Source organism: Microtus oregoni, unplaced genomic scaffold (genome assembly GCF_018167655.1).
Source record: "Microtus oregoni isolate MIOR12 unplaced genomic scaffold, Mior012 000047F_ref0000412, whole genome shotgun sequence".
Taxonomy (NCBI): domain Eukaryota; kingdom Metazoa; phylum Chordata; class Mammalia; order Rodentia; family Cricetidae; genus Microtus; species Microtus oregoni.
Window position 1 is genome coordinate 12,792,929 of NW_024543221.1, and position 14,467 is coordinate 12,807,395.

Below are 14,467 nucleotides of genomic sequence, written 5' to 3' on the forward strand. Positions count from 1 at the left end.
AGAGAAGCAGAAACATGATTGTCCCTAGATTTCTGTTCCTGGTTCTATAGCATTTGCGAAGAGTATTGGGTGCAAGAATCAGCTGGAAGTATGCTAAGAACCCATGTTCAGGTGCAAGAGCCCAAAGTGATGTAGACGACCCTGGTCCAGGAACCCCTCCTGACACACTCCACACAAAGACCATCTCTAGTTCCAAAGAGTGCTCCCTGTTTCTACAGCTGTCCAGGTACGGCAGCTTAGTGTCAGGTGTTTTAAATTAATTTTAAAATAATTAAAATTATTTTAGGAAAGATACAGTAATTAAATCTTTGAGAGAAATGAGTAAATTAAAGAACAGCTTCATGGTTTTTTGCTTTGGTTTTTGTTGTTGTTTGCTTGCTTGTTTGGTTGGTTTTTGGTTTTTTGAGATAGGATTTTTCTGTAGCTTTGGAGCCTGTCCTGGAACTAGCTCTTGTAGATCAGGCTAGCCTCGAACTCGCAGAGATCCACCTGTCTCTGCCTTCTGAGCACTGGGGTGAAAGGTGTGTGCCACCATGGATGTTAGCAAAAAGATGATACCCATTAGTAGTTAAATACATATTGCACTGAAAACAGCAATGTGTATCTAGGTAGCAAATCAAGCTGGCATTATTGATGTGCTGATCACTGCCAAGTATAGAATCCATGGTTAAACGTTTCCATTACTTTATATTCATTAAAAGTATTTGTAGTTTCTGCATCTTACACTGTAACGCTTCCCATTGTTACCACAGAAACGATTTTTTAAAACAATCAACTTTCTCCAACCTGACTTGCCCACCTTTTTAACAGTTCCCTACTGAGAAGCTCTGGACTGTGTAATCCGTGGTGTTATTCTAACTTGTGTGCACATACCGAGTGTAGATCACGAGTCTTTCAGAAGAAACTTTAACCATCATTTATTTGTTTATTGGGGAAGTGTGTTTAGAAGATGCTCTGTGTGTACCGCCTTTTATCCCCTCTCTGTCATGGAATTTATAGTAGGTAACTCCATGTCCCCTCCGAAGGTACTCGGCTTTCTGGTTATTACATTGATCCTTGAAAACTGAAAGGCCAGGGAGCTGGAGAGGCAGTCCTGCAGCGAAATGCCTGCCTGGTGCGCATGAGGTCTAAATTCATCTCCTAGGACCAAAAGGAAAAGAAAATCACACTAATACACTATTCAACATTTCCTGCCCATAATTCCTCCATCTTTCTCCATCCATGTTAGCCAGCTTCTTGCCACTGCAGCAACAAATGCTTGAGGTCACTCAAGGAGGGAATATTTACTTTGGCAGTTTCAGAGGTCACAGGCCGTGGCTTCTGAGTTCCATTACTTCTGGGCCTGTGGCAAGCACAGCATCATGGTGAAGGGGGCACAGTGCAGCAAGCTGCTCACCTCATGGCAGCGAGAACTGAGAGAGGGAGCAGCAAGGGACCAGGACAAAATATGCCATTCAATGATACTCCCCAACAACCACTTTCTTCTGACTAGATCTCACCTCCAAAACTTTCCAATGTTCTGTTAAATTCCAAAACCCTAAGTGAGTTGATCTTCCCAAAGCTGCCACCTGTAAGGGCCAAGCCTTCAACATGTGACTTTCTGGTGGACACTTACACTCCAAGCCAGAATGCCACCCTGTCGCATGTTACCAAATTCAGTAATTGTTTCTAAGAAGATATCACAGGCATAATCTGTGTAATATTTTAATTATGAGCCCTTATTACTACAAGAACATACCCTAGTCCATGTCTTGTTTAGTTGGACATAGGTAAAAACGATAATAAATTTTTGAAAGACGTTTTTTTTGTCACAGGGAGTGGGCATGGAAGAGGGCGGGGCAGAGTGCCGAGAGTGAGCAAGGCTGCCATCACGGAGTCTCTGTCTCTTTCTTGTGGTATGTGGCATGGCACACACGGCTGCCCTTCCTGCCGTGAGACCCACCTCTGCAGCCACCACCGCTGCAGCCACCGCTGCAGTCTCGTCTCCGGCTTTCCCCTCGTTGTGACCATTTCCATTTTCACTGCCGCTCATGTGTATAGGCTGAGCCTGCTTTGCATAAGCATGCTGATTCATATGGCTGCTATTGTGATCTCAAATTGATTGAATACTAAAAAGGAAGTCTAGGGGGAAAGAGCAATGTGTGATGAAGGTCTCTTGTCAAGAGAAGAGAGAATACTAGGTCCTATGTAGATTCCCTGCTAGACAGGGATTTTATATTGTCTATATTCTAGAAGATAAAATGCCAAAGTACACTAAAACCTATACACTGAGGACTTACCATTATATTTAACTGAGGACTGGAAAGATAACCTGGGTTTGTTCCCAGCATCCTCATGGGGAAGCTCACAACTATGTCTAACTTCAGCTCCAGCAGAGCTGGTGCTCTCTTCTGGCTCCCTCAGGAAGCTGCAGTCATGTGCACATAGCTACCCACTGATGAACACGCACATTTAAACATAATAAAATTATTAGATTATATCACATCTTGAAAATAAGACTCCACCTGATCAAAGGGCTAACTCCAAGAGCAGCATCACAATCCCATGCTGCATCTACGTGGACAATGATGAGCCGCTTCTGGTCACACACCCGAAGGACTCTAAGCCAACACCCACAGAGACACTTTCACAGCCATGTTTCTTTCTGTCCTGCTCCCAGTAGCCTATACATGGAATTAGCCTAGATATCTATCTATAGAGATAGATGGACAAAGAAAAGTTCGTCTACATACACTGAAATTTTATTAAACTGTAAAGGAAAGAAATTACGATGTCTGCAGGAAAATGGATGTAGCTGAATATTACTGTGTTAGGCAAAATGAGCCAGACCCAAAAAGGACAAATAGTGCATGTTATGTTCATATGTGGAATCCAGACTTTTGTGTGTGTGTGTGTACATGTGTGTATGTGTAGAAACAGGAGGAAGAGGAGATGGTGACGGAAGTACCTGTGAGATGGAAATGAGAGGGAACTGTGTAGAGGGAGTCGTGGCCCAGCTAGAAGACCAGAGGGCAGGGAAGGGCAGCGGGTGGAAAAGCACAGATAGAAACAACAAATAAAAATAGCATATGTGTATGCAAACGCCATAAGGAAGCCCACTTGTGTTTTAACTTTAAAAATTAATATTAAAAGAAGAGAACCGAATGTTCTCCGCCCTGGGCTAGACTGCCCCTGTACTGTGCCTCAGCTTCCCACCTGTGTGGCAGCTGTCTCTGTGGACACGCGGTAGTTATTTGCTAGATTTGTTGCTATCAAAGCTCCCTCCACAGGCTTCCTTCTTGTGACCCTGATTACTATCAGCATGCCTGGAAGTCGCCAAGAGCCTGTTCCTGGCAGGGAATCTGATACTGACCTTTGTACTCTTATTTTACATCTTCCCTTAAATAGTGTCTTTTCCAAGCTTGCCTCGCATCTGCTGTGAAAGTCTTCTCCGGTCCATCCCTGGAAGGTTGCCCTTAAAGTGGTTGGTCTCCAGCTCCTTGAACCAGGCATCCTCCCTCTTGGGGCATGCTATCTGATCTCTTCATCAATAACCTAGTATCCAACCCCTGTAAGTCTGCCCTTGGCCTTTGCAGAGGGCACAAGCGCCGCGTGGGTGGTACTCTGCCTTGGACATGAGCCCTGCCATCCCAGGGACAGTCTCCTGTCTCTCACTTCCCAGCCCATCTCACAGGGAACCAGGTCAGCTGAGACAATTTACTCACATTCCACCCTTGCACATCCAGGGACCTGACCTAATCTAGACTTTGAGAGCCTTGGTCTCTTGTTTACACATAGCGGCAACCTACAGAATCCAAAGCTTGTTTACTGGGAAGAGTACAATGCCAGCCCTCACCGAAAAAAAACCCATGCACAGTGCACACACATACACAACATAAAATAGTTTAAAGTGCTTTGAAAAAAAAGAATATATAAAAATAATGTGAGTGATTCTATGCAAATGAGGAGAGATCACTCACTGTCTTTAAAGAGCCTCTTCGCTGGGAAGCAGGTTAGTTTTCTCTTTTGAAAAGGGAGCTGCCAGCAACCCTATCAGCAAGGGGCTGGAGATTTACATTTGACAGCAGCTCAACTTCAGAACTTGCCTTTCACAAAGCATCTGCCCCTGACAGAAACACAAACACAGATCGGACTTGGCCTCCCCGTTAAAAGTCTGCCAAGGCGTTTCTTCTCTAGAAGGTGTACTGATGTAGGAACAAAACAAGACGAAACTCTTTCCCAACATAAGCCTGCTTTAAACTATCTATCTGCATGCCTCCCAACACTGCACCCCTGGAGTGCACACATAAACTTGTCTTTAAAGGCCCATGGTAATATTATTATCATTGTTATTATTATTATTATTAAACAGTAAAAGACAACCAATGATAAAGAAAAATTCCCCGAAGTTAGTTTTACCTGAGAGCTTAGTAAGGAATAGCACTTGGAGACACAGTCTTCTCGTGTTGACATTTCCATCTATCATTCTGATTGATCACTGTGTGGTTGGCTGTTATTGGGCCTAATTTAACCCTATATGCTCGCACATCCATCCACCTGGTCTATTGTACCTGACGTTCGACAAATTACTTCCTCATGCAAATGGCGACCCGAGGCGACCTTTTAGGATATTCGTGTTTAATTATACAAATGGTTCTTGATAAATAAGATTATACATCTCCCCATATGTTTGTCCCTTCCTTGATGAAAGGAAATTGGATTTTCATGCAGATTTAATGGAGATGGTGTTTAAGAATTGCTGAGTTTATGGAGTCCAGGAATCCATCCAGTCTCGAGGAACTGACAAAAACCACCGCGCTGCCCCACAGTGGCAGAGAGGAGCATGTCAGCCAGCTGTGGTGAGTCTACCTGAGCTCCCTTCTTGTGTCCTGTGATCCTTCGTAATCACAAGCTTGCAAGATCAAAATTCATCCTGTTCTTTTGTCTTTAGCTGTTTTGTTTTTTTTTTTAACTTTTCATTGAGATACCATAGCCCTGGCTGGTCTGGAACTCACTCTGTAGATCAGACTGCCTTGAACGCACAGAGATCTACCTGCTTCTGATTCCCGAGTTCTAGGATTAAAGTGTGCACCATTAAGTCCACGCCTGATAGCCTTTTCCAGTGTGAGGGTATCTTGGTTTTGATTGTTCTTGCTGATTCTTTTTTAAGGTATAGGCAGTAGATTCTGCAGGCCAAGTCCCAAGCAGCTGGACTTGGTGTAGAACTGGACCTGCCCCCACAACAGGTCTCAAAGTGCCCACATTCCACACCCTCTCCTTTACCCAAGGGTAAGACACCCAATGGGAATATCAACCTCTATGGACTCTTCTCCAGCTCCAGCAGGGGGACTCACACCATGGTGAGCACACAGCTCAAAGAGCTGAGCTTCAGCAGGGCTCTTCCTAAAAGCCACTGTCTTTGTGATCTGGCTCTTTGTCCTCCTCCATGGTTTCCCATGTGTCACCTCTCCTTGCCCTTCTGAGAGACCAAGTCTTTAGAAAACAGGAAACATCTAAGCTGAGACAAGTACCAGGGGTGTTGATGTCTCCTTCCAACAGGGTGGTGCTGAAGATTCCAGAGACATAAGAAACCCAAGACTTTACACATATGCGAATTCTTTACATTTAGAAAAATAGAGGCCAGGTACTTGAAGAATCGGGCGGCATGTATACCTGATGAGGTTGACAGAGTGAATGCTAAAAGAGAAAAGATGAAGTGAGGAGTGTTCCCAAACCCCAATTTTGACTCACACAGGAACCCCAATTTTGACATACACAGGAACCCCAATTTTGACACACACATAGATCTCTAACAAAAAGAAACTCCTGTCTCTGTCAGTAAAGGTGAATTCAAGAAAGTACTACCTACTCAGAAGAGGCAGGACCACTGGGCACAGCTGTCTCTAACACATTTGAGGAAAGTCAGGAGATAGGAAAGAGCACGGAGGGATGCTACCATAGTGGGTTGTAGTGTGCCTATTGTTAAGGGCCATGCCAGAAACAGAGAAAGGGCAACATTAGTGTGGCAGAATGGAACACACCAGCAAGGCAAAGGTAACTTGGCAAGGTGATTGATTGCTTTTGTAAAAAGGGAGCTGTAGTGATGAGGTGAGTAGGCCTGCTTTTCAGAGGCTTCCACACAGCTAGCTTAGCCCTGGAAATAACAACACACAAATTGTATTCTTTTAAACACTGCCTGGCCCATTATTTCTAGCCTCTTATTGGCTAACTCTCACATCTTGATTAACCCATTTCTATTAATCTGTGTAGCACCACAAGGTAGTGGCTTAACAGGAAAGATTCAGCATGTCTGACGTGGTGGCTGGCTCCATGGCATCTGACCTCACTTCCCTTCTTCCCAGCATTCTGTTCTGTCTATTCTGCCCACCTAATTTTCTGCCCTATTAAAAAGCCAATGAAAGAAACACATAGACAGATGACCCTCCTACATCAGGGATCACTAAGACCCAAGCCCAGAAGTTTACTTAGTATTTATTCTAATTCTGTTGGTGGCTTCATCTTCTCCCCCTTGGCTGCGGTCTGACCTCATAGACTTTTGAGTTTGGCTAGTTTTAAAGGAAAAGAAGGGAAACTAGGAAGGATGTGCTGCTTAAATCACTTAACTTCACAGGGTGGGCTGGGTAATAAAAGAAAGTTTTTTCTGGGTGGAGGTATTAAAATATTTGCACAAAGCTGGGCAGTGGTGGCTCACGCCTTTAATCCCAGCATTTGGGAAGCAGAGGCAGGTGGATCTCTGTCAGTTCAAGCCCAGCCTGGTCTACAGAGAGAGTTCCAGGACAGACTCTAAGGCTACAGAGAAACCCTGTCTCAAAAAAACAAAAAACAAACAAACAAAAATGCACAAAGGTTTTACAAGGTGAGGAAGACAAAAATATTTTAATTCCTTGACATAAAAGTTTTTGGTATTTGACAAAAAGACTAATATTTAATGATCCTTGCAACTAGGAAGCCATCACTAAGACAATCCCTGCATTATTTAAGGACAGACTGAGAGCCACCTAGTCTGTCCTCGCTTTGTCTCTTACCTCTGTGGCATGGCTTCGGTCTCTCCCTTGTGGCTCGTGAGTAAGTGGAGATTATAATACTTGGTTCACATAAGCTTATAGGGAGATTGTGAATATCCAAGTATTACATTATGAATTATTTACACCAATTTAGGGAACGATTTGGAAAAGTGTGGAGAAATCCTCTGAGGCCAGCATACCCAGTGTTGAAACACAATTTCCAAAGAAGGCCCACACGCAGGCAAGGCTCCTGGTGCAGGCTAAGGGAATATTAGCATATTTTCTACAGGGCTTCGTATTCAATAAATATAGATGATGTAAATACAATCAGCCCTTGATTATCCATGCTTATAAAATGGTAATATTAATAAACCCAAATAATTTCTATTTGGAGTGCATTGTATGCATTTTAGAAAATAGCAGCTAGCTCCTTAATTATTTTCCTTATGTCTATGTGGAAATTAATCTCCAGCTTCTAAGTGCTTCTTTTCCAAATGAGGTCAAAAGTTTGCTCTATATAAATCAGAAGTTTGTAGTTTTACAAAGACAAATAGCTTTGCAAAACCAGCCCTGAGAGGAAGGGAGGCTTACACATTAAATGTCTATACCCGCCTCTGACATGGGTTCCAGCACATTCTAGAAATGTAAGTTCCTTACAAGTTACTGCAGTAGAATATAAAATTTAGTGATAAAAATATAATTCAATACAGATTATGATTTTTTTTATTTCATTTTGTTATAAAGAAGTCCTTTTGAAAGTCATTGAATCCAACCCAGTTTTTGTATATTTGGTTCCATTTTCTAGTACATTCCTAAGGTTAGGGAAGAGATAGTCCACCTTGTCCCCTCTTTCCTGTTGCATCTAACTTCCCCTGAACTCTATATTTTAAACTTCCCCTCCATCGGGGTTGGCCATTAGAAGAGTTAGCACAAAGCTGGGCAGTGGTGGCACACACCTCTAATTTCAGTAATGGGGAGGCAGAGGCAGATGGATCTCTGCGAGTTCAAGGCCAGCCTGGTCTATAAGAGCTAGTTCTAGGACAGCTAGAACTGTTACACAGAGAAACCCTGTTATTGCTTCTTCCAGAATGCCTAGTGTGGGGTTCCATTCAGAGCAGGGAATGGCTTCTCCCAGAATACCTAGTGTGGGGTTCCATTCAGAGCAGGGTTATTCCTTGTCTCAAAGTACCTAACACAGGCTTCCATTCAGAGAAAGAGGCACACCATCTCTGACTCATGACACTGTCCCATTTGGTCCTCGCTCCTGCAGCTCTCTGAAGGCACAGCCATGCAGCAGACCCTTTGTGACCTGAGACCCTCCACCACATATACCATTGCAGTTGAGGCCTGCACCGGTTTCAGCGGCTGCAGTAGAGGGCCAACAGCAAGCTGAGGCCTCACGCTGCCCCACCCTTGGGGCTGTCTCCACCTCAGGTGCACACACCAGTCCTTCCAGTGGACGCCCCCTCAGCTCCCTGCTGGTGTCAGTGGAAGAGATAACTAAACGGAAAGGAGACCTGCCACAGAGGTGCATAACCAGCCAGCAGGCCCCCAAAGGTTACAAAATAGATGCATACAGAAAAAAATTCATTTGAGCAGTTATGTTACTTGAACGTGTTAGCCATAAAACCAGCTGAGAGAAAGGTGACCAACAAAAGCATCCTGAAGCCAGAGGGACAATGCTTTGTGTTTGCAGTCACTAAAGAAGATGCTCCCTCAAGGGTTCTCTGGACCATACACTCTGCAGTCCTCATCTGGAGCAAAAGAGAACTCTGTGCTTAGCTGGGAATTGCCCTGACCTAAGTTAAAATGTCAGGAAGGTCAGTGTCTCGAAGAACAAAAAGTCTTCATTCAGAGTAATCTGGAGGAAAGGGGATTTCCTATATTCTAATCCTCTGTTGTTGTAATATGAGCAGTGGGCTGCGTTCCCGCCCAGCTCCACACAGCTAGCTTTACCCGAAATAACTACATGGAAACTGTATTCTTTTAAACACTGCTTGACCCATTAGTTCTAGCCTCTTATTGGCTAATTCTCACATCTTTGATTAACCCATTTCTAATATTCTGTGTAGCCCATGAGGTGGCTTACCAGGGAAGATCTTAACCTGCATCTGTCTGGAGTGGGAGAATCATGGCGACTGCCTGACTCGGCTTCTTTCTCCCAGCATTCTGTTCTGTCTACTCCGCCTACCTAATTTTCTGTCCTATCAGGCCAAGCAGTTTTCTTTATTAGTTAACCAATGAAAGCAACAGATAAGATACAAGACCCACCTCCATCACTCTATAGAGAACCAAACATCTGCTCTTTATCAATGAAAATGACTACTCGTGAGGCTGGAGAAACGGCTCAATTGGTAGAATGCTTGCCATGCAAGCATGGGAACCTGTGTCTGATCCCCAAATCTCACATAGAAAGCCCAGGGTGGTGGCCACACACTTAGATACCCCAGTGCTAAGGTGGCAGAGGTAGGTAGAGCCCTAGGACAGTCAGCCTAACCTACTTGGGAATTCCAGGCCGGTGAGAGATGCTGTCCCAAAAAATTGGGGTGGAGATGGGGCTGGAGAGACGGCTCGACAGTTAAGAGCACTGGCTACTCTTTGTCGACCTGGGTTCAATTCCTAATACCCACACGGCGGTTTACACTCCTTGTCAGTGGTTCTTACGCCCTCTTCTGGCCTCTGCAGGCACTGCATGCATCTGGTGTAACTCCACTCCTTTTCTCCAGTGTTTCACTTCTCATTCCCTGTGGTAGCAGTGCAGGGTTCCTGAAAGCCACATCTCCTGAAAATGGAATTTTCAACGAGATTGCAAAAGTGTCTTCTCCTCAAAATATAATCAACTTCTGAAAAGTGGCGGATAATCAGATTCATGGCCTGTCTCCTTTCTCCAGACCCTGACTGCTCCAGCTATGACCTGCAGCTGTGCCAGCCCTGTCCTCCTGACTCGGCCCCACCCTGCCCTCCCAGCCACACAGAGATGAAGTATCGGGGCCCTGGACATAGAGCCGACCTGATAGAGTGGCAGCCTCCAGGGCGCAAGTGTGGTCCATAGTGAGGCGGGAAGCATGACTTCCGCGGGTCCCACAGGGACCAGCTTCACCACCAGGAAAGGAAGTGAGTACTATGGCCGGGACCTGGCACAGGAGATCCCGCGTGAGAACGGGGATGTCAGTGGGACTGTAAGGCCTGTGTTCGGTGGCATGGGCTGCCACTGAGACACCGTGTAGGTGACAACCAGAGAAAAACCAGGGCAAGTCGGCAGTCCAGGCTGGTCTGGAACTTACTATGTAGACCAGGCTGGCCTCAAGCCTGCAGCAATTTTCCTGTCTCCATCTCCCAAACCCTGGGATTACAGGTGTTCCACCATGCCTGGCTAAGCCCACTGCTCAGAGATGCTTCCCCTCCCTTTATCCATGCACTTCCCCAAAGCAGTGAGATATGGCATGTCAAGAAGATCATAAGATGGACATGCAATGAACTGTTAGCCAATTAATTAGATTTCTATAAAATAACTTCCATTCCTAATATATATACACACACACGTACAGGCACATACTTAAATGAAAATTAGGGCTGGGCAGATAGCTCAATCATAGAAAGCCTGAGAACCTCAGGCAGGTCTCCAGAACCCACATGGAAAAACCCTAGATGGAGTGACACACTCTTTGTCCTAGCACTGGGGAGGCACCTAGGTTTCTGAGGTTTGCTGCCAGTCATACCTATTCGGTGAGCTCCAAGTCAGTCAGAGTTTTTGACTCAAAAAACAGGGGAACAGAGCCTGAGACAGCCTACCAGCACTACCACCGTTAACCTCTGCTTTCCCTAGACGCATTTGTGGGTCCCAGGGCATCCTGGCCACACATAATGGGGCCCAGGCCATGTGGGGCCTAGGGCTGCCTGGCCACATGTGGGGCTCAGGCCACACAGCTGTCATACCCAGCAGAACCAGGTTCCAGGAAAAGCCATAAGCTTGCACCACCCAGGAACAGACCATCCAAAGAAAATTCCTAACATTCCAACCATTGCAGATAGAACCACCTGCCAATACACCCCCATTGCTTTTCACCAGGACACCCCTAGACAAATGTCAGCCAATCAGGGGTACAGAACCTTAGAAATCCCTCACCCCTACTTTTGCTACTAGAAAAAACAAACTCTGAGAATCCAAGTTTGCAAACTTATTTAAGAAGAAAGGCTCTGTGCTTTTACATACAGGACTTGGTTTCCTAGTTGGCTTTGGGGGGGACTCTGATCTGGGCATAACAGCAGGTACACACACCCAAACAACTGTGCTGCTCTTCACACATGCTCACACACACATGAAAGTTAGGAAAGGTATTGGGAATAACATCACTACCAGAAGCAGAAACATAATTTGTGGGATGCAATAAGAAATGAAAATACAGAGTTCCTGGTTCAAAACTTACTCAGAATTCCAATAAATCAAGAACCCAACATCAGGCTGAACCCAGGACTCCTCCTTGGGAGGCCCGTGTACCCAAGGGGTTACATAAACAGGAAGCCAGTCCTACCAGGAATCCCACCACTTAGAGACAACAGCTGTCGATGGTTGAGTTGGTCACCCCATTCTTCTCTACTTATATGGTTTTTATTGTATCTGAAATCATAGCATAACTAAAATTTTCACACTTGGCTTTTTTGTTTGTTTTTGTTTTTGTTTTTTTGAGACAGGGTTTCTCTGTGGCTCTGGAGCCTGTCCTGGAATTAGTTCTGGTAGACCAGGCTGGCCTCGAACTCACAGAGATCTGCCTGCCTCTGCCTCCCATGCTGGGATTAAAGGCGAGCTCACACTTGGCTTTTTATACTTGACAATATTTGGTTTGTATTCTTTCTGTCATTTAAAACCATTGTCACTTAAAAGCCTTTGGCAATTTCAAAGTCTGTGGATTGTATTCTAGAATTCCAGGGGACATTCACGTGAGCTGCTAGACCTAGACCTAGACCGCAGGTTGACCTTGACCTTGAGCTGACCTGAGTGACAGGGCAGACCCCAAGAGTAGCGAGTGGGATGATAGAAAGCCATCACCACTATGCTCAACGGCCCACCACCCCTCAGCATTCCTGTTCCCAGGTCACTTGAACATCTTCCTCTCCTACCTAACTCACGCAAGCCTCCATCTGAAAGACCCTCGTTTTCAAGGGTGGTGGGAGAAATCCCCCAGACTCAATAATTCAGGCCAACAGATGCAATCAGCAAGAGGTGTCTTTATTGATTACATAGGAGCCTGTGGGTGCACCAGCAGCTTACGCCAACTGAGCACACTGGGCAAATTCAAACAGCCATATTTATAGGGAAAAATGATTACATAAGAGGGTAGTATAGCACAAGCATTTCATTGGCTCTCAAATTGGTGGGCTTAGCTCATTCTGGGAATGGCCCCATGTCTATTCTCGAATTTCCCCGAAAAACCATAAAGACAGATAAAACACCCTGCAGCCAGTTGACAGTTTAGATAGAATGTCTTGGGGGTGGAGTATTCCCTCTCCTCAGTCCTGAAAAACCACAAAGCTAGATAGAGCACCCTGCAGCGAGTTGACAGTTTAGATAGAATGTCTTGGGGGGGGGGGTGGAGTATTCCCTCTTCTTAGCCCAGTCAGTGAGTCTGCAACCCATAGATAACCAGTTTTAGCATCGGCTGGCGGGGGGGCAGCTAAATTTTCAGCAGAGTTTAACATAGTACGTGGGCACGGGGGTCTTTCAAGTATGGGAGGGTCTTTCACACTTGCTCTGCACACACCCACAGCCAGACCTGATCTCCACTGCTAACTTCGCAGAGGCTGGGAGGAATCACAAGTCAGATGCTCTCCACTTCACCCAAGGCAGACGTGTGCCTGCATCTGACCTTATCTACCTTCAGCCTGAGCCTGAGACCATACCCGGTCCCCTCCGTGTACACCTGGCTGGAAAGCCACTTCTCTCCTGATGCTAATAAGCCTGGTTCCCTCTCCTGGCACCACAACCCTTTTCCAAAGATCAATTTACATGAGCATCTCCATTTGTCCCTTCCCCAGACCCTTCTACTTCCCCACGGTTTGTCCTTGACCTCCATATTGATGACTACAGGACCTGTGTTTCAACACCCTCCCCCCACCTTGGCTCCCTCATTGACTATCCGGGAATGTTCTGGGTAATTCTAGTTCTCATGACAAGCACCTCCAGGTCGCCTCTTGCCCCTGGGGATAGTCTTATCAGTTGGTTTTCTTGTCTTGGTTGTAAACCTGGCTCCAAGCCTTTCTACTACTTTCCCTTTCCTCCTTTTGCTTAAGTCCTTCCTTGTCCCTCTTCCCTCTTCAGTAGGGTTCACTCACTTAAAGACTACAGTCCCAAATGAAGGCTGATTAGCAAGGGTCACTTCCTACCTGAACCATTCCTAATTCATTCTCTGACCCACACTTTCTCTGTTCCGGTCCTTGGCAAGGTACCTTAGACTCCTCCAAAATATCATTTCTCATTTCTATGGACAACATTTAGGTTCCTGCTGTCAATATGATAATCAGAGCATACTGTGGCAACTCTCAGTGTCTGCTGTCTAAATTTACAGCCCCCTTTATGATGTGCCCATGAGGCAGCTATCCTGTCAGTATTGGCCAGAAAGCCAAGGAGCATCCAGATGAGGGATGGAGGGTACAACCAATTCTTTGAGTCCTGAAGGTTGCTATTCTGCTTTTGCACTGAAAGAGCAAAGTGAACAAAAACATCCATTTTCCCCTGCTTCCTACTTTGTTTGCTATCCTTCCTTCCCAGGGAAGAAACATCTAAATACTAGACCAACACTAAGGAGAGAGGTCCTCTCAATTCTGTACTGAATCCATAGATATGAAAACTTGCAAGGAATGACTAAAATGTGGGTCTCTAAACACCAGTGTGCTATATATAGCTCATTATGTACCCTGCAAGAAAACACGGATCGGAGAGCACAAACTAGAACATGACTTTAAGCAGTGTGGGCAGTCGTAGAGGGTATGAGAGCACATTCATGCTCACTCAAGGGCTTGGGGACATATCCAGTCTCTGCCTAGGCTGCTTTCGGTGGGGAGCAGAACAGTAGAAACAGTAGAACAGCCAGTCCTGCCATGAGAAAAATGTGCTTGCCCACTCCTGTGGTCGATGCTCCCATCATGGAGGGTTCCAGGTTATAGCAAGGCAGCACTCAGGGCACAGATGAGAGGGGATGGGGGGTGGATGATCCGTCGTTCTGCTACAATAGGGCACAGAATCCTAGGTGGATGGATAACAGTAAATATGTAATAATATGAAAAATGTTAAGAATTATAGCATTTATTGTCCTGTAAATATAGTCAAGTTCAGAGAGTTTGATTCCTAGAAATGCTAATTTGATTGACAAGCCCACATGGGGTACCAATATGTTTTTCTGCCAGCACAGCGGCTGCACCTGAATCTACTGCTGTTTCAGCCAGGAATTGCCCACTTTTCAGGCCAG

At 45.4% G+C, this 14,467-nt stretch overlaps 1 protein-coding gene across 1 annotated transcript in view; it reads left to right on the forward strand.

Moving 5' to 3' along the window:
• The window catches only part of Ush2a (usherin), a 669,744-nt gene that overhangs the window by 640,143 nt on the left and 15,134 nt on the right, over nucleotides 1-14,467 (forward strand). The window contains 7 exon segments of the mRNA XM_041635252.1: nucleotides 5,156-5,268; nucleotides 5,270-5,339; nucleotides 8,275-8,389; nucleotides 8,392-8,446; nucleotides 8,448-8,491; nucleotides 9,896-10,031; nucleotides 10,033-10,118. Of these exon segments, the coding sequence (XP_041491186.1) occupies nucleotides 5,156-5,268; nucleotides 5,270-5,339; nucleotides 8,275-8,389; nucleotides 8,392-8,446; nucleotides 8,448-8,491; nucleotides 9,896-10,031; nucleotides 10,033-10,118 (619 nt within the window).